The 20,040-nt window shown below is 42.0% G+C and overlaps 1 protein-coding gene across 1 annotated transcript in view; it reads left to right on the plus strand.

Moving 5' to 3' along the window:
- Positions 1-20,040, plus strand: part of cacna2d3a (calcium channel, voltage-dependent, alpha 2/delta subunit 3a) — a 633,142-nt gene that overhangs the window by 350,695 nt on the left and 262,407 nt on the right. Inside the window, exon 11 of the mRNA XM_067998742.1 lies at positions 5,659-5,772. Within this exon, the coding sequence (XP_067854843.1) occupies positions 5,659-5,772 (114 nt within the window). The remainder of the gene's footprint in view (positions 1-5,658; positions 5,773-20,040) is intronic.

Genomic DNA, 20,040 nt, shown 5'->3' on the forward strand with positions numbered 1-20,040 from the left:
TTGATCTGGATACAGCTCATGTAATTTATGCATCATTTTAACACCTCAATTCCTCATGCCATGCTGAACAGCTCCAAGCACATACTTTACAAGATTTTTACAACTCTTTGATACTTATTCATCCTACCTCAGCAACTTTGCATCTTCCTCACTTCTCATTTATTGTCTTTAATTATTCACTTTTTAACTTTATTTTAGTCCTCTTCATTAGGTTTAGAAATCCATCCATTATCATACATTTGGCTGACAGCCATGAATGGCACAAAACTGCTGAAGGTTGCAAGCCCAACTTGAACATATAACTGACCATGGTGAAGCAGTGAGTTGGGTAGGGATCTTCTGCCCTCTCTTCCGGGGAGGGGGCAGAGGTAAGAAACGACACTCTCCATTGGAAAGTAAGTCCACTAAGGTCTGTATCCCCAAACAACTAAGGTACAATCAGCTTGCTGGATTACTATCCTGCACCTCCTGGATTCTCATCAATCCCACATCTCTGGTACCTTCCCAAAGCTTTGTGCCCCACCTTGTACTTCCTCCTCTACCTCACTAGGATTCTCTTCTTGACTTGCTGGATCTGTGCTGGGATCCAATTTGTGGCTGGGGAGCATTGTCATTGTGATTTGTGATGCTGTTCATATGTATAGACCACTGGGTTCTTGCCCTGAGAGCAGATGGGGCAATTCTGGGCCAAAACCAGATTATTTTTTTGTCAGCTGTCTTAAATATCTAAATATATTTTAAGTAATTAGGGTTCAAAATGGAAGCTGCCCCCTCACAAGGTACAAATTGGTGGACCAGAGATGCTCTATTTGAGAGAACCAGGCACGAATGTGGATCACAAACAATGGTTTCTATTTTATGGAGAGCGGTGTAATTAAAATACTAATATATGCAGCATTCAGCAAAATACTATGCCATTTCTGAGTGTCCTGTGTTAAAATTATCTTGTGGAAAGTCTCAGAAAAGGAAATACAACTGTTAGAGGCTATTGTCTCATTGTTTACCAGGAGATGAAGAATGGAGACCCAATTAGTGGGCTGTTTCCAGTTCTTTTATCTAAGTATTGTGTTGTTTAGCATCTTGCCTTTGGCTTTGCTTCTGTATTAGTGCAGGCATTGTTTATCCTGCACAAAGTATTCCAGGAGTGCGAATATTTTCCACTTTCCAATTTGGCAGGAGATGTAGTGGTCAACCTACGTATTCTGCAGTGGACAATCTACTATGGTTGGCAGTAAATTGCTAACTCAGTAAGGCAGAGAGTGAATGATGCAGGTCTGAGTTTGTAAGAGATATGGTCTGCTTAGAGAAACTGTCATCAAGCCATTTATGTAAGGAGAAGATATTGAGAATGCCTGAATCATAACTGTTATGAGTATATGAGCATAATTATCCATCTGGATGCTGTATTTTCATTATGTGGGGAGCTGTGTGCCTAAGTATAAACAGTGTGTATAGACTCATTGATGGTATTTGGCAACTGATCAGTGCAGACCTCCAACATTTGCAGCCCCAAGACCTTTGAGAGTCCCCCACTTGAAAAAATCTGCCATTCTTCTTCATATTCAATAAGAAGGCTGTTCTACTTTGTACCCTGTAGTTTTTTTGTGAGTTAGTGTGAATTGAGAATATGTAATTTGGCCTATAGAAATTCCTTCTTCTAACACATTCTCTTTCCCATCGTGTCATTTACAGAATCCTGCTAATTTCACTAGAACTACCTTGCAAATCTTTCTTTGTATGATTACAGCGGTTTTGGTTATATCGTTAACAACTGCAACTCTCCTCATGTCCCATGCTGCTAATTTACAGTAATGTTCTTATCTTAACTTTGTGGTGTATATTAAGTTATGCAACTTCTTCCATTCTTCACAGTAATGGACATGGAGTTCACATTCTCTGTGACATACTGTCACACTTGTTGCCCTGGACCAAGTTGAGGGACCTACGAACTGCACCAAAAATATCCTGCTATTTTCCATCGCAGGAAAAAATAGCTTCTATAATTTGTCAATCAGCCATTTTGGAAAAATACTACACACTGCACAGCAGGATTACCAAACTTTTCATCATTTATACTGATTAAGTAGCACATTCGCTAAATGAAAGGGGTTAAAGGATCATTATTGCAACAGTCTCATAATTGGCTGCTTATTTACTTTCTCACTCATTAAATCACGTCTCAAAACCTAGAATGTGAATTTCTATGGAGGTTCTCCTGATTGTCTGCCGTAACTTTGGCCGCGGAAGCCCTGGAGAAACGGTGTAAAGAAAGTTAATGCCGTTTTTCCGGGGTTTTCGTGGCTCTTCCACTGAAGTTATGGCAAATGAGCGGGAGAACTCCTGTGGAAACTCATCCCCCATATCTTGTTAGTACATGGTAAATAATAAAAAGTGCACTTGGCCCATTTTTCAACAAAATCAGAAAATAGGGCTCCAGATTACTTATATAAGCAATGTCTTTCAACAGCAGTACCAAGTATAAAATATGTATTTTATTGTTACTGTCATATTGCATCCTGTGAATAGAAGGAAAAAGGTTATAATAAATATTTTATATAATGGGTAATGCATAATATATGAAAGGTATATCAAAACTTGAATGTCTGCTGAATAGAAAATCTTCTTTTGCAAGTTTTTTTGAAGTTATAATAAAGAGAAAAATAATACAAAATAGTTAATATCAGTATAATTTGTTCTAATGTAAAAGCCAGATTTGACAGTTTGATAGGGTGTAACAACAGAAAATGTAGTCAGGTAAACAATAATGAGGTCGCTTTCACATTATTTCAGACCTTAGCTGAATCAAAGTAGTTATAATCAACTCAAGAACTTTCAAAGGAAAATCGGAGCTGTTTGTGTTGGTGTAAAGCATAAAATATCCATTAATTATTCCAGGAAAAGACAGGAGTTCATGCAGGCTGTCATCTTGCAGTACCCTGCAACAACTGCAATTATCTTTTTGCAAATGAATTCAATCTCACCAGTGATTAGGCCTTTTTTTTAGTTTTTAAAGCAAATTAAATCAAATTCTTTGACATTTGAATGACGAGTAATCACAATAAAGACTGTAAATGTCAGAATGCATTGAAATTTCCATGCCAAATGATAAATCATTAGAAGTTAATTGTAGTTCATCACAAAATGCTTGTCATTGGCATTTATAATATAAAGAGGTTCCATATCCCCTGGGCTATTTAATATAAGGAACATTTTGTATATATGTTGGGAGAGATCTTAACTGATGGTAATTCTATGAGTTGAATTTTATTTATAACATTTTCAAAAAGAAATTAAATGATTTCTTCCATTATTTGAAGGACGTCCTGGAACCAATGAAGAGGATTAAATGTACTACATGTTGTTAAAATCTCTATGGGTCTGTTCCTTCTTCCCTTTCCAAAAGCACATTTTAAAATCCCAAATGGAATATTGTGGTACTGTATTACTGCCATCTGGAGGAACAGAGGGCAAATTACACATTAAACCAACCAATTGTCCAGTCAATCCAAATAGTGCCAGTTAACTTCAGAGAAAGACCATTTAAATAAATTACAAGCTATTCTCGTGCCAAAGTATTACAAGGCCGGTAAAATTAGTACATAATTACCATAATATTTAATGTATGATACGTCATTTTTGCGACAAAACCACTTTGCTAAGTGCCTGTAGCAATACAGCAACATTACACATATGGTATGGTACTGTACTAACAACCCAAAGGTTATGAGTTCAAATCCTGTCATCACACATTAGGAAATGGAATTCAATGAATCTGGCAATCTTGAAAGCTGCTGAATTCTTGCTCAATAATGTCCTTTGCGGAAGGGACTTGCCACCACCAACTTAGTCTGGCCTATATGTGACTCCAATCCCATACCACATGGTTGGTTTTTAATGCTTTCTGGGCAAGTATGGATGGATAATGAATACATCCCAAGAACAATTTTTTTTTAAACTACCCGCTAGGCCATATGTCTCAATTTCTTTATGAACACAAAAAAGATTGAAAAAGAGCACTTGCATCCATCAGCCAATCCCAAAAGTCAAAGACTTGGTTGAAAGAGGAATGTTGGCTAGAACTCCAGGAGAACTCACTGTTCTTCTTTGAGCTGTGCCATGGGATCTTACCACCTACTTGGACAGGCAGATAGAGCCTTGGTTTTGTAATGTAGGGAAATGCAGCAGCCAATTTGCCTTAGGGTCCTCAGCGGGCACCCCTGCCAGCTGACCTTGCAACCCACCCCCAGCAACCGACGAGCTGCCCCTGGGACCACAACTGGCACTTGCAGCTCACCAGTCCTGTACCAATGAGGCTGGTGGACCATTTTGCTGTGGTCCTACTGGCAGTCTCATTAGACGCATACAGCACACATTGCACATGATCATGCCTCGATTTGGGTGCAATCCAATTTTAGCCCTGTGACTTTAAAGGAACTTATCAAGTTATACACTGCTCCACTATTGTAGCAGAATAATACATTTTGAGTTACATGCTATAATGTTCCTGTCATTATAAAACACCACATCCTAATTAAGTTCTGGACACCGCATCTCAGGGAGGGTACATTGGTCTTGGAGGGGGTGCAGCGCAGATTCGCCATAATGATACTGGGGCTAAAAAGGTTAAATTATGAGGGCAGGTTGCATAGACTAGGCTTGAATTCCCTTGGGTATAGAAGATTAAGGGATGATCTAATCGAGATGTTTAAAATGATTAAAGGATTTGATAGGATAGATAAAGCAAAACTATTTCCTCTGGTGGGAGAGTCCGGAACAAGAGGGCAGAACCTTAAATTTAGAGCTAGGCCATTCAGGAGTGATGTCAGAAAGCTCTTCTTCACAAAAAGGGTAGTGGAAATCTGGAACTCTCTCCCCAAAATGCTGTTGAGGCTAGGTCAGTTGAAAATTTCAAAACTGAGATTGATAGATTTTTGTTAGGCAAGGGTATTAAGGATTACGGAACCAAGACAGGTAGATGGAGTTGAGATACAGATCAGCCATGATCTAATTGAATGGCCAAACAGGTTCAAGGGGCTGAATGGCCTGCTCCCGTTTCTATGTTCCTAATACAATAAAGCCTCTTATATCTGAAACTGAACCCTGAAAGGCAAATGGCAGGAAATGATTGCCCAGCCTTAGGAGCCTTTGGATTTTCCCTCATTAATTACCTCTCAGCTGTGTAGACTTTAACTTTTTGATAACAGTAGCAGATCGATAGTTACAGTGCTCACAGGGAATTAGTGGCTTCAAAAGATAAGACTTATTTGTGACTAAAAATCGATTTTAAAAAGTCTGCTTGATCCCTTTCAAAATAAGTGATGATAAATGAAACAAAACAAAATAGACTTTATGACATATCCCAGCATACTACATCACTGATGAACAATGGGCACAAGAGGGCCATTCATCTGGATTCTTTTTTTTTCCCTTTATTATCAATGGAAGAACAATGTAACCTGTTCAAGCTCCCTAGCGCAAATAAACAAAAGAAAAATACAGGAAGCATACTGGATATGAGGTTGTTAAATACAAGTTCATTCCACAAGTGAAGAACACTTTGTGCAGAAGGTGGTGCACCTTTAATTTTGAAGCTATCTCTTCATGTAAGAAATAGTTATTCTAACAATGCTCTCTCTTCCTGTATCCTACTTTTCCTAGTTTAACAACACGGGTCATGGAAGCACTTGCAGCCAAGCTATTATGCTGATTACTGATGGAGCTGTGGATACTTATGATACAGTATTTGCAAAATACAACTGGCCAGATCGAAAGGTAAGCTGAGAATGTTTTAAGGTTTCTGTAATCATCATACAATTGGCTGTACTGATAGGAGAAGTTCTTCATGACTTAGAATAATTTATTGTTTAGCTCCTTCAATCATATAGTACCAAAACATTAAAGAATGCATCAGTACTGTACTGCATCAGTACTGTATGGAAAATGGTACAGTACACATAAACAATTTCACAGCTCTATAGTCTATACTTTCCTCATTTTGAAATAATAATCAAAATTCACCCTTTCCTTTCAAGAGAATCACATGCCAATCAAAATAATGGGTATCAATCAAAATGATGGCTGCTTCTTCTTCTTAGCTCACAAATTTTTAATCTTACCTGATCATTGAGGAGATTACTGTACTGACAGTGAGTATCACACTTCATAAGCAACTAACAAATTGTTTTACTATTGAGAAGTGTGAATATTTGTAAATCCAGCAGTTTATTCACTCAAATCTAAGGTAATAAAACATTTTTGTACAATCTTTTGTACATTCTGCTCTTTTTCTATATATTAATGACCTGGACTTGGAATGGAGAGGATATAATTTCGAAGTTTGCAGTGGACATGAAACTTGGAAATGTAGCGAACAATGTGGAGGATAGTAACAGGCATCAGGACATAGATAGACTGGTGAAATGGACAGAAACATGGCAGATGAAATTTAACGCGGAGAAGTGTGAAGTGATGCATTTTGGTAGGAAGAATGAGGAGAAGCAATATAAACTAAATGGTACAATTTCAAAGGGGGTGCAGGAACAGAGAGACCAGGGGGTGCACATACATAAATCTTTGAAGGTGGCAGGACAAGTTGAGAAGGCTTTTAAGGAACCATATGGGATCCTGGGCTTTATTAAAAAAGGCATTGAGTACAAAAGCAAGGAAGTTATGCTAAACCTTTATAAAGCACTGGTTAGGCTTCAGCTGGATTATTGTGTTCAATTCTGGTCACCACACTTTAGGAAGGATGTCAAGGCCTTAGAGAGGGTGCAGAAGAGATTTACTAGAATGGTGCCAGGGATGAGGGACTTCAGTTATGTGGAGAGACTGGAGAAGCTGGGATTGTTCTCCTTAGAACAGAGGTTAAGGGGAGATTTGATAGAGGTGTTCAAAATCATGAACAGTTTTGACAGAGTAAATAAGGAGAAACTGTTTCCAGTGGCAGAAGGATCAGTAACCAGAGATCACAGATTTAAGATGATCGACAAAAGCACCAGAGGCGACATGAGGAAACATGTCGCCTCTGGTGCTTTGATCTGGAATGCATTGCCTGAAAGGGAGTTGGATAAATACTTGAAGGGAAAATATTTACAGGGCTATGGGGAAAGAGCAGGAGAATGGGACTAATTGGATAACTTTTTCAAAGAGCCAGCACGGGCACAATGGGCCAAATGGCCTCCTCCTATGCTGTACGTACTACGATTCCATCATGTCTTCTTCAGGTTAACCCTCGATGACAACACTTTTATGAACTTTGATAGCAATCTTGAGTTCCACTAGCAGCCTTCCTCTGATCCCAGCCAATAGCCCAGAGCTAACAGCCCAGCTTTCATCCCAATCCCGATAACAGTTCCCAGCTTGCCTCCTCCCCCTTCCCCCCTCTCCTGGCCCCCACTGCCACCACGCAACTCACCCATCATACCAGCCCTCAGCAAAGCCCCTAATAACAACCCACAGTAAAACCAGTGATCCTAGCCTACTAACTTTAATGAAGTTACAGATGTAAAGTCAGCTATAATTTTATTCCTTTGTGTTTGAGAGTTATTGATAGAGTCCTGTTATTCATATGTTTCTAAAACTAGCAATTGCAAGAAAATTACTACTTTCCCTTTTAGAAATCACTGTCTTGTCCAGGAAATGACAGCAGAGAAGTCAGTCAATCTTAAATAGAGTGGACGGCCAAAAATGGGAGATACTATTAAATTCTTGTCATTTATATACTTATGAAACTATCAAGAACTCCCACAAAGAAATGAATTAGATTATAGGTAACTTGGCATCATGGAGTGAGCTGTGTAATACTAATAGGGCTCGGCTGAGGACTAGCAGCAAGATTGAGATGCTAGATGGTTCAGCTTTGGCTCAGTGGTAGCATTCTTGCCTCTGAATCAGAAGTTGTGGGTTTAAGCCCCACTCCAGAGACTTGAACACATAATGTAGGCTGACACTTCAGTGGAGAACTGAGGGGTTGCTGCACTGTTGAAAGTGCTGTCTTTCGGATGAAGCATTAAATGGAAGCCCCACCTGCCCTCTTAGGTGGATATAAAAGATCCCATGGCACTATTTGAAGACGAGCAGGTGAGTTCTCCCAATGGCCTGGTGAACATTTATCCCTCAACCAACATCACGAAAACAGATTATCTGGCCATTTATCTGATAGCTGCTTGTTGTGCATAATTTGGCTGCCACATTTTCCTACATTACAACAGTGACTACACTTCAAAAGTACTTAATTGGCTGTAAAAGTGCTTTGGGATATCCTGAGGTCATGAAAGGTGCTATATAAATGCAAGTTCTTTCTTTCTAAGTGGTGGTTGTCCCCATATTGAGCTGAAACTATCAAAAGCTGCTGAGACTTAAAGTGCTTGGCTTGAGTTTAAAAATCATTGACAGATCTTATTAGCCAAGAATATCTCTTGTTTTGGATTGAATTTCCAATGAGAAAATCTCCAACAGTTTCTATGGGCTCAATTTTAATTTGGAAGTGCGGGTGCGTTTGTGGGGGGGCTACGAAAATCGGGGAAATGAGGAGTGGGAAAAGAACCCGGCTCCAACACGCCGACTTCCGAGTTTCACACTGACGCATCTGGGTGCACGCGTCGTTCCCGAACCCAGAAGTCCCACCGGCTATTAAAGCTGGCGGGACGATATTTAAAGCAGCAATTGTATCTCATTGAGGTACTTAAGGTACATTATTTCTTACATATTAGGTAGTTAAAATGATTTTCAACTTACCTGGGCGGCTTTCCCACGGCTTCCGATTCATGCCTGGATGAAACCAGGATGTCTTCCTCTCAGATGTCTCCCTCTCCAATGTCTCCCTCCCCTCCCCCCCCCCAACAATGTCTCCCTCTCCGAGGTTTCTCACCCCCGCCCCCGCTCCGATGTTTCTCCCCCCCCCCCCCCCCCGCTCCGATGTCCGACCCAATCTTTGTCCCCCCCCCACTCTCTTTTGCAGCGTCAGATGACATCTCTCTCTTTCTTCCCCCTCCCCCCCAACCTCGGCGTTACAGCTCCCAGCTCCTGAAGGCAGTCAGCCTGTCAATCAGGCCGGCTGCCGGGCTCGAAACCCGGAAACAAGATTAATGAGCATCAATTACCTCGCAATCACATGGGGAAAGGTAAATTTTTAATTATCAGGTTTTCCGCGTGAACATAAAAACTTTTATTTTCTTTAGTAGACTGTTATGGTAGGCAGTTACAGACTGCACAGCCCCAGCAGAACTTGCAATATAATCACTCAAGTGCAGTAATGCAATCATTATATAACAGGTGAGTTGGAGTGAGTTGGGGGCTGAAACACAGTCTGGTGATTAAGGGCCCGATATTAGCACCCGCTATCGGGTGCGTTCCTGGCGGGGGGGCTTCGAAAATCGGGGAATCCCGGAGCTGGTCGGGAGCCCGGCTCCAACCCGCCCACTTCGGGGTTCCCCACAGACGCGCCGACGTGCGCGCGCAGCCTCCGCATGTGGGACTCCCGCAGGCAATTAAAGCCGGCGGGGTGCCACTTCACAGTATTTATCTTGCTATTTCAGGTCATTAACAGACCTGATTAAGGGAATATGTCAGGAGGGGTGGGATTTTAGAAACAACTGGGACTGTTTCCCACACTGGGGGAAACACTCCCAGTTGAAATGGACGTGTTGCACCTATCAGCCTGTGGCAGCTGCAAAGGTCCATTTGACAGGTGGGGGGGGGGGGAGACCCTCACTCATTGCAGGAGGCCACTCTGTCACTTTGGACAAAGTTTGGTCTCCACCACCCTCCTCCTAACAATCAAATTCACAAACTTGCACACTTACCCCGGGGTCCAGACACGTGTACCTACCTTGCGGACCGCCTCAGATGTACATCTTCCGGATGGGGGCCTCCGTAGCTGCAGTCATGACCTCCTCGGAGGGCGAACAGCATCACCAGCCTCGCCGGCCACGCCGTCCACCTCTGACACGTGGAGCTCCACAACACAGTGCTGTGACACATCCACCTGCACAGCAGGAGGGAGGGCAACCGCAGAGAGAGATGCTTCGCAGAAGGCACTACCCTCGCCACAGGGTCCACAGACCAAGGCTCAGCTTCCTGGACCTCTCTGAGCAGCAGTGCACACGGAGGCTCAGAGTCACTCAACATGTAGTCGTGGACATCTGCAGCCTCCTTCATGCCGAGCTGCTCCCGGCTGGCCCAAGCACCATCTTCTTACCTGTTGCTGTCAAAGTCACCACTGCCCTCAACAACTTCTCCTCCGCATCCTTACAGGGTGCCACCGGGAACATCGCCGACATCTCTCAGTCGTCTGCACAAAAGAGCCCTGCAAATACACCTACACCCACTCTGCAGTGACACAATAGGTGGCATCAGGTGTGGGTCTTGATTGTGATCCTCAGGAAAGGGCATTATTGCACAAACCAGACAAGATTCGCAAAGACGTGGCAGTAGTGGTGACAATATAATATGTGATGTGAGTTGGTCAGAAATTAATTATAAGTAAAAACCATGACAAACCCTCAAACACCCTTGTGCATCCCCTTCAAGCTCACAACACGTTTGCCTTACGCTTCCTACTGCACATATGTGATGCATGCCCTGTGGCTGCAGCACAGGTCGTGGCAGGTTGAGTGAGGCTGACTGTGAAAGAGATGCATGAGAGGGTGAGTATGAGATAGAGCCATGAGATTGTATGAGGATTGGGTTGAGTGGTAGTGGCGGGATGAGTACTGGCGAGGTGAGTAAGTGCAGGTAAGATGAGGATGAGGTTTGAGTGGGTGTGAGGGGTGATGTGACAGAGTAGTGTTGGCAGTGCAGAAGGAGATGTGGGGTGGGGCGGTGATGTGGCAGACGGAGTGCAGGGGAATGAGTAAGTGTACTCACTTTGGCTGACCTACTTAGGTCATTGCAGCGTCTCCTGCATTGTATGCAGGTGCGTGATATGTTTGTGGTGCAGGTGACCTCCTCTGCCACCTCGAGCCAGGCCTTCTTGGTGGCAGAGGCAGGCCGCTTCCTCCCGCCCGCCGGGGGGGAAGATCTCTGTTCTCCCCCTCCTCCTCCTCACCCCATCCAATGATACCTGGAGTGAGGCATCATTAACCTGGGAGCAGCCTGCCCCCTGGGCTGCTCCATGCTGTAATTTTTCCTATTTCTTGCAGCATCAGTCAGTGGAGGACTGCCCCTTTAAATAGAGCTCCTCCAGCTGACAGACCTTACTGCGCATGTGCAGTCCACCCGACACGCAGCTCAGCAGCGGGGAACCCAGAAGACCAGGTAAGTCGATCCAATTAGGCTGCAATCGCGCGCGGGGCAGACTGATTTCACCGGGCGTGTTACCCATGCGCCCAATAGCCCCCCCGCCGCGAACCCGCAGCCCTCCTAATATCGAACCCTAAGTCTCATTCACAAAAATCTTGAGCTTTGGTCTTATTGCTATGATTTGGAAAAGCTTCTTAGAACAAAATAAATTGTCTTGTGACTTTTTGATAACAAATCATTACATAGTGGCACAGAAATATTTCTGTCTTAAATGCTTCTTTTTAAAAATCTTCACAAGTTGCTGGCTAATTGTGTTAATCAGGTACCAGTCTGGCTCAATTGGTATCTTTATGTTAGAAGGTCACAGGTTCAAATCACACAACAATACTTGAGCACATAATCTAAATTGACAAGTCAGTCCAGTACTGAGGGTGTGCTACATTGTTGGAGGTGCCATCTTCCAGATGAGATGGAAACTGATGCCCCATCTACATTTTAGGTTAATGTAAAAGATCCCATGGCACAATCTGAAAAATAGAAGAGAGTTCTCCTGGTGCCTTGACTACCATTTCTTCCCTCAACCAACACCACCAAAAACAGACTAATTGGTCATTCATCTCATTTAGTTTGTTGGCCTTGTAGTACACAGATTGGCTGCCACATTTGCCTACACAACAACAGTTACTGCACTTCAGTGGTAATTCATTGGATATGAAGTACTTTGAGATATCCTGAGGGTGAGATAAAAGCAAGTTCTTTATTTTTTCTCTGTACACTGACTGTTGACCAAATTGATCCTTCTGGTCAGTCATATGTTTTATGCACAAGTTTGCCTTAAGTAAATTTTCAAGTTATAACACAGTATTGATTCCCATTTAACAACACAAACTATTTTTTCTGTTCCCACAATAATACACTAAGCACAACTTTATTTAAACTCTTTAGCTGTATTACACATTTTAATACAGTCATATATGCATAAAGTTACAATTGGGTAGTTTGTATGTGTATGATACCTCAGTAGATGTTTTACTCTTGCTAACAATTAGCATGTTTCTTCTTTTTCAAAGACCAGGTCATGACTCTGTTATTAGCCAATAGGAGGTGTGCTTCTGTGGGATAGAACAGTTTCTGATAACTTTTTTAACTATTTAAAATGAAACAATCCATTACTCACTTAGCTGAATGCCAACAATATTGATCCATTGAGAAGAATTAATTCTAATTAACAGTCAATCTCAGCCTCTCTGAATGAGAGTCCGGGTCTCTTCTGCTAAAGCTGCCAGATTGCCATTGTGTTACTATATGTAATAGAACTATTTTGTTGTGATAATACAACAAATGGAACTATTTTGTTGTGGTAGTACAAGGAATCAAATCTGCTTTTGTAGTCCACATAATTGAAAAGAAGTCAACCATTGAATGTAGAGAAACTTAAAGAATTCTGTGAAAGTGTAGCTAATTTTCTGTCTTTTCTGTTACAATCTCAATCCATTGTCCCACTGGTAGTAAAATTAACGGCTCTACACATCATTCAAAGGGTAGTTTTAGGCTTTATTTAAAAGTCAGAACCATCTCAAAAGCAAGTGCAATCACTGTCGCAATCATTGTGTGCTTCAGTATTCGTAATCAATAGAAACAGTGACATGGTGGCAATGTCTTTAAATCCATTGTGGAGACCTAAGTAAGGTTGATTTGTTCTCTGGCAAGTGTCAGGGAGTTTATAAAGGGTAATTTAGTTAGGTTCAGCAAATGAAGCACTAGATTTTGGGATAAGAAAGAAAGATGGGTATCAATACTGGAGCAGGTTTGTTTGACTGTTGTTAAAATGCAGTTTGAAAGACTGATGTGCTGTAGAAATCCTGCCACAAACTGATAGAGCTGGCTTTCATGCTTTAGGTTTGATAGTCATTCTGATTGTAGATTTTTAAAAATCCATTTGTAACTTCAACTATGAATGCTTTGATTTCTCTGATACAGTGGCCATTATTATCTAACAATTAGTATTCACCAGCTGAACAAACTTACATGCATTACCAAATTAATGCTGAATACTATGATACTGAAAAGAATTGAAATTAAATAGAAACATTGGGGTATAGTCCCAATTTTGCAATTGTGGGGCTGTGGTGGCTCGTGGCACTCTTAGAGGGTGGGGCATGCCAAATTTTGCAATGTCGCCCTAATTTGAATAGGTTACTAGCACACAAAAAAAAACTTGCTTTATGACCTTGGCCTGAACCACACTTGGCTGGGGAACACAAAATTCTGCACGGCAGCAGCTCTTAAAAGGGTTGCAGCTCACCATAATAAGGAAAGTTGTGACAGCAGAAAAAAAGTGGTCTAATTGGTCACAATAACACAGTGGAGACATGTGGGCAATATTGCTCCCTTTGTTCCTGTAAAGTTTGTGGTGCGACTGCAGGAGCTGTGCTAAAGGAGAGTGGCTCTATTTGGGGCTGAAGGCCACCCTCCAATAAAAGCACAGGTGCCAGCTACATAGAGGGAAATTGCCGACTGAGTCAGGTTCCTCATGCATGACTGCAAAAAGGAGGATTTGCTGGTAGCAGAAGCTCCTTACTTCAGCACATATTTCTTGTGGGGCCAATTAACGATGGCACAAACTAGGAACTGTCGCACCCTCCAAGAGGGTGCTTTTGAGATAGTTCTGATTTTTAAATATAGCCAAACATTTGAAGCATTGTAGATGACCATTGCCCTGTTGTGCACACTCTTTCATTGTACCTGAGCTGCACTTTTCTTGAAGGTGGAGGTGACAGCAGAGGAAAGGCACTTCTCTGCTTTTAGGGAGTTTCTCGGTGGAGTCAGCAGCTGTGGATGCAAAAGATAGTCTTTTTTCCCTAAGAGTTTTTCACCCAATGTTTATTTACTTTCAGTTAATGCAGACACCTTGGATGCCAGTCAATAAAGATATAATTTCTTGTGTAGTGGAAAAAGGAAAATTGGATTCATATAAAAGGAATATTTGTTAAAAACAAAGTAATAAAAGATACAAAGCAGCAACAGATTATGCAGTACTGAGATATCGGAAACGCCTAAGTGGTCCTAATTATTATAAACCATCATCCACCCACCAATTATTCTGTTACAAAGTTACTAATTTACAGCTATTCAATAAATATCAGTACAGTACTGGGGGAATACTGTGTGCTTGAAGGTGCGGCCTTTTGGATGAAATGTTAAACTGAGGCACTGTCTGCCTGTTAAGGTGGATGTAAACGATTGTACTATTCAAAGAAGAGGAGGGAGCTCTTCTGGTGTCCTGGCCAATATTCATCCTCAACCAACATCACCAAAGGAGGTTAACTGGTCACTTATCTTTGTGGGACTTTGCTGAGTGCAAATTGGTTGCTTTGTTTGCCTACATAATAACAGTGGCTACATTTCAAAAGTAATTAGTTGGCTGGGAAGCACTTTGGGACATCCTAAGGATGTGAAATGTGCTACGTAAATACAAGTTCTTTCTTCTTTTCCTGTCATGCGTGATGATGTTTCGGTGGCAAGAAACCAATTGCATATTAAACGAGTGTAAATCTTTTCTGTTGAAGAATATGAATTGCTCTGATGCCTACATAAGTACCATTTGCAATGCTTTGGACTCTGAGGTACTCTGCTACCTAGCGAAAGTTGCGTTAATGTCTGGCTTATGCCTTCTTTCTACATGCAGCTGTTGCCCCTTGAAAATATAGCATTTATTGCTTGCTTGATACATGTGTACACAGCAGATTGCTTAATGTGGTAGATATCTCCCTGGATGGCTTGGAAAAATCAGTAGCATGGAAGTTTCATGCTATTTTAACTTTGACTTCTACAGGAAGGGCTGTCCCTGATCCAGATGTTGTCTGCCACTCATTGTGCATGTGGCACATATCTGCAGCAGCCTGTCTTGTGAAGCAGAGGCAATGAAGACAGGCAAATTTAGCACGTCCAGGCACATTTAGAGTGGTCTATAAATAATGGTCTTTGGGCTTGAAGGATATGACCAAAACACCTCAGGTATCTTTACACCTGCATTTCTTGGCCTTCATGAAATCCCCTTCCTCATCTCATTAATGCATTATGGTCAGAACCCCCAAAGGAATACCCATCCTTATCTCCTTGCCTGGTGAAGTTTAAATGCTGGCAACAACTGAGACTGATGAAAGAAAGGTTGGTCAGGAGAAAAAGGTGCAAAAATGCAGGACGACCCAGCCAAACCAGCTAATACAGGAAGCAAGCTACACCAAGACAAAGTTGAAAATGGAAAAACACTTACCCACAGCAGAAACTACCATCTCCGTTTAAGAAGTCTACATCAGAGGGCATGTCCAAGGCGTCTCATATGCCCTGTTTTTATGGCTGAGGCTCATGGTGTGAGTGGCGCCTCAAACAATGATGGAAATTCAGCATGGAACCTTTAAGCTGGTCATTTACAAATGAAATGAAGCCACACCATTCCCATTTGTTCTGTTCACGTAACTTTACACATTCTTCCATTCTTTCCACTGCTGTAATGCTACATCTATACAGGTGTCTCTGGGCCAGAAATTGCTGGGAAGTCGCATCATTAGAATGATGCATTAACGAAGCTCGCCATTAAAAAAATCAAGCAATTTGCGGAGTAAAGGAGATACACCATGAGTTCCGATTCTCCGCAAATTGCTCTGCCGTTAGCATCACCAAGGCTGATAAATGTCCCTTCTTGCCACGAGGATCCCCACTGAACTTAATGGTGATCATGAAATTGCTGAATTTATGACTTTAGAACAAATTATTCTTGCCGCAACCATTTAGGGCTGGCAATTAATATCATGGAGGACCCTGTTAATGATGTGATTTATGGTCCTGACGTGGCACTCAACCTTGGAGGGACCAATGAAGCCGTGGAGTCTCACTCTAGCAGGTAGTGAATTGTTCCTAGAGGTTTTTTAGTACTTTTAATACGTCTTTGCAGTATTATTTTGCCAGCCTTGCCATCCATACCCCTGTTAGTGTCGGAAAGCAATCATTTTCAGCAGGCAAAGCTGTTTCAGAAGAACATCACTCATTCGAGTACACATTAGAAAGATTTCTTTCAGAAAATAACATTTTGGGAAACAGTATATGAGTAATTTGTGACATGACATGTAGTAAGTGTAGCATGCTTGAGAGGAAAAAGGTCACTTTGGACCTGTGGTTCCCAAAGCTCTCCATCACTCGGATTTTCCTCATATCTGGGTCTGCTGTGGACTAATTGATAGAGATTGATTGCTATGATTAGTCAACAACTCCATTATTGTATCATGCGACTACCAGGATGGTAGAAGGCGATCTAGATGGACCTTGGTCTTTCTTCGTCTAGCAATTCCTATGTTCCTATGAAAACAGTGCAATGACGTACCCACTGGGTGTTCCACTGTTCCTGATCATGATGGATGGGGCTGCTGGTTTTATACTTCATGGGTCAAGAATGTTTGTACATTTCGCACACCTACCCTGCCATTCACTCACTAACTTCTTAAGGACCAATACAGCAATTCCCAAACATAACTGGGTTACAATGCCCTCTTTCTCTGCTTGTTCTTTTTAATTTTTCTCTTACTTTTTCTTTCGGTTTCTTTTCTCTCTCCCTCTTAATCCACTCTTTCTCTATCCCTCTCTTTATACCTCTTTCTGTCTCTACATTTTGTTTGACTCAAATTCACCCTATTTCCTTCTCTGTCTTTTGCGCTGTTTCTTTCTCTATCCTTTTCGTTCTTTGGTTCAGGAGATAAGCCGTTGGGCACGATATTCATGATGTCCCAGATGTAACATTAACATCGTTGCGTCATTATTGGATCGACGTTCCTGCAATTTGTGGCGCAAATATAGTGCAATGTCAATGGTGAGCATAAAAGCCCAATTAACGGCCTTCGCCTCCAAACCCGTCATTTTCTGCAATTTCTGGCCTGTTAGATTATTCTGTTAAATGTCAAAACTTAGGACTTTAGTGAAAAGATCTCCTTGACCTGTCCTTAACAAACAACAGCACCACAGTGACAGTGCATTACCATGCTCCATTAACACTAACATACAAATTAGTGTATGAACTAGTTGTAACACTGAGTGCAAACAAAATCGTCATGACTTTGGCGATGGGATAAATGAGTGAGAGAGGAAATTTTCCCCTGGAGGGAGAAACAATTATTTCATAAGCGAAGCTACTAATTAACCTACATTTAACTAGACATTATTAATCACTTATCCTATGCTTGGTGTCATTGCTGGCTGCATAAAATCTTGAATCTCTTTTGGTTGAAATTTTTTGCTTTTATGCAAAGGCAGGAATGCTGGAGAAATGCAAACAGTGATGCAAAGAGAATGGATGAGAACACATGCAAATGAAGAAGAACTATAAAACTGTTAATTTAGGTCACACCACATGATGCATTCCAAGTGCTGGTATGTGTTCAGATAGTGAAACCACATCACTCTGCTTCTTTATGAAATAAAAAGGATGTCTTAAGTCATATGATGATTAGAAGGTACTAAGCCAATTTTTCAAATCTTGCTGGAGATACTTATATAAAATGAAATGTGTGCATTTTCCTACTTGCCAATAAGAAGTATAATAATTCCAGAATTATAGGCCTAGAAATTGATCCACGCAGGCCCGTTGTTCGGGCGCTACTCAGACTACTAAGTTCCCAATATGATGGGCAGGAAGTGCGCACACATTTCCAGCTGGAAGTGCATCGCCCACCATATCGGGTAAGGACAGAAAATACGCGTCCTTTATCCAAGCACTCCCTTTGCATGTGCAAATAAGGACCCTAATGCCAGTTTGAGGTCCCCTCTCCAAGATTGATTTGCCCTGAGGAAACTAGGCCTAGGTTTCGTCTGCTAGGTCCAACCAAGAGGGTAAGTTACTTACCTGAATATAGAGCCGAGAGAAGCGTGAGTGCTCCTCTGACCCCACATTAAAGGAACCGACGGCCACTGCTCTGCCTCCTCTTCCTCCCCCTGTTGCCGTCGCTCCTCTCTCCACATCGCCGCCGCTCCCAGCTCCAGCCCCCAATATTCCCCGACCCCTATTCTCCCAGCCTTGATTCCCAGCCCCGACTCCTGATCTCCCCCACTCCCAGCTTCCGACCCTCAGCTCCCACAATCACGAGCCTCCTGACCCCCCCATCTCTGGCTCTGCAATTTCCAGATTCCTGGCCCCAGGATCTTGAAAAAAATGGAAAGTGTCTGGTGTGTTACCTTGCCTGCCCTGATGAGGTTGTTGCACATCTTGTGGCACTGGGCAGCAATCCTTGGACAGAGAGTTGGCATTCGATGCAAGTGCCACCTTCCTCAAGGTAGCATGAGTGAGATTCCTGGCAGGCTTGTTGGCATGGACACCCAGGAGTCTGAGCCTCCTTAATTCAATTTCATCAAGGAGGACTTGGAGTCGCGTCAGAAAAAAATTGTGTTATTCTTCTGCGCCTGGGTGCCATGTTCTGCTCCTGATGGTTCTGCTGTCGACATTCTTTAAAAGTATGAAAAGAAAGATTAATGAGACATACAGTGAAGTTATCTGAGAGTCAGGTGAGTGTGTCAAGCATTGCTCCTTCCTTACATGGTTGTCCCCTTGTTTAATGCTGAAGTGTGCAGATTGAACTAACTCTTTAAAGACTCCACTCTATTTTCCATACACTCCATCAGATTACATCCATTTTACATGGGATTTATGCCAATCATCACTCCAATGTATAGGCAAATCAGCTGACTCAGAAGCTCTCATGAAAAATACCTCTTCTGCCAACTGGCGAGTGTAAATCTTTTTCCATTGACACAACAGCGCAACTCACCACATAGAAATTCAGCCCCTTAGTATTTTCACAAACTATCTGCCATAGTAAGTTCAAATCGATAAACAACTGTACAAAAGTCTACATTTTAGAAAGTCTTTCATTAAAAAAGTGGAGCAACATATTGCCCGCACTACACTTATATATAGGGAGTTTCTGATCTTATGTGCAATGTCAGGGAAAGAACCTGCATGGAGGCCAGACAAATCTTTGCTGTAAAGAGAGAAAATCAGAAGGTGATTCACCAAAGGATGCTTTTACACTCCAGCAATTGACCAACAAGAGAGACATTGCTGCACATCTTCAAGAAGATTGCCTGTCCAACCTCCAAGCAAGGCAAACATGCAAATCCCAGGGCGACCCTTAAATTGGAAGGTATAAATAATGGGCAAAACCGTATACAAATAATAGAAGAAAGTTTAGACTAGACAATAGACTACTTAATTGTCAATTTGGAATAAGTGAATAATTTTGTGAAGTAGAATATTATTTACTGAACAAGCGTGGACTGTATTTGTTTCCAAATTGTGTAATAAATATTTAAACACATAGGGGGAAAAAATTGGATAGGGCCTGTTTTTGGGTTGGGTAGCACGATCCGCTGTTATCCTGCGCCCAATGGCCACTGCGCAGGCAGGACAAGACTTTTGTCAGGCCTGAGGACTCACCTGCAATCTGCGTTGGAAATCAGCGTTGAACGAGGATTCCATGCAATTCGCACTTTCCACCAGCATGGGGGAGCTCCAATCTCTTAAAGGCAGACTGTCTGTTAGAAATTTCTTAAAGGTAGTCAGTACCTGTTATTTGCTGAAAATAACAGTCTGCTGTCTGCACGGAGTCTGAACGAAGATCAGACATCACACACGTAAAGCACAGATGCAGGTCCCATCCCTATGATTACACACTGATGAGTTATGCTTTTTTTTATTCATTCATGGGATGTGGGCGTCGCTGGCGCGAGGCCAGCATTTATTGCCCATCCTTAATT

The sequence above is a fragment of the Heptranchias perlo genome, chromosome 17 (genome assembly GCF_035084215.1).
Source record: "Heptranchias perlo isolate sHepPer1 chromosome 17, sHepPer1.hap1, whole genome shotgun sequence".
NCBI classification, from domain to species: domain Eukaryota; kingdom Metazoa; phylum Chordata; class Chondrichthyes; order Hexanchiformes; family Hexanchidae; genus Heptranchias; species Heptranchias perlo.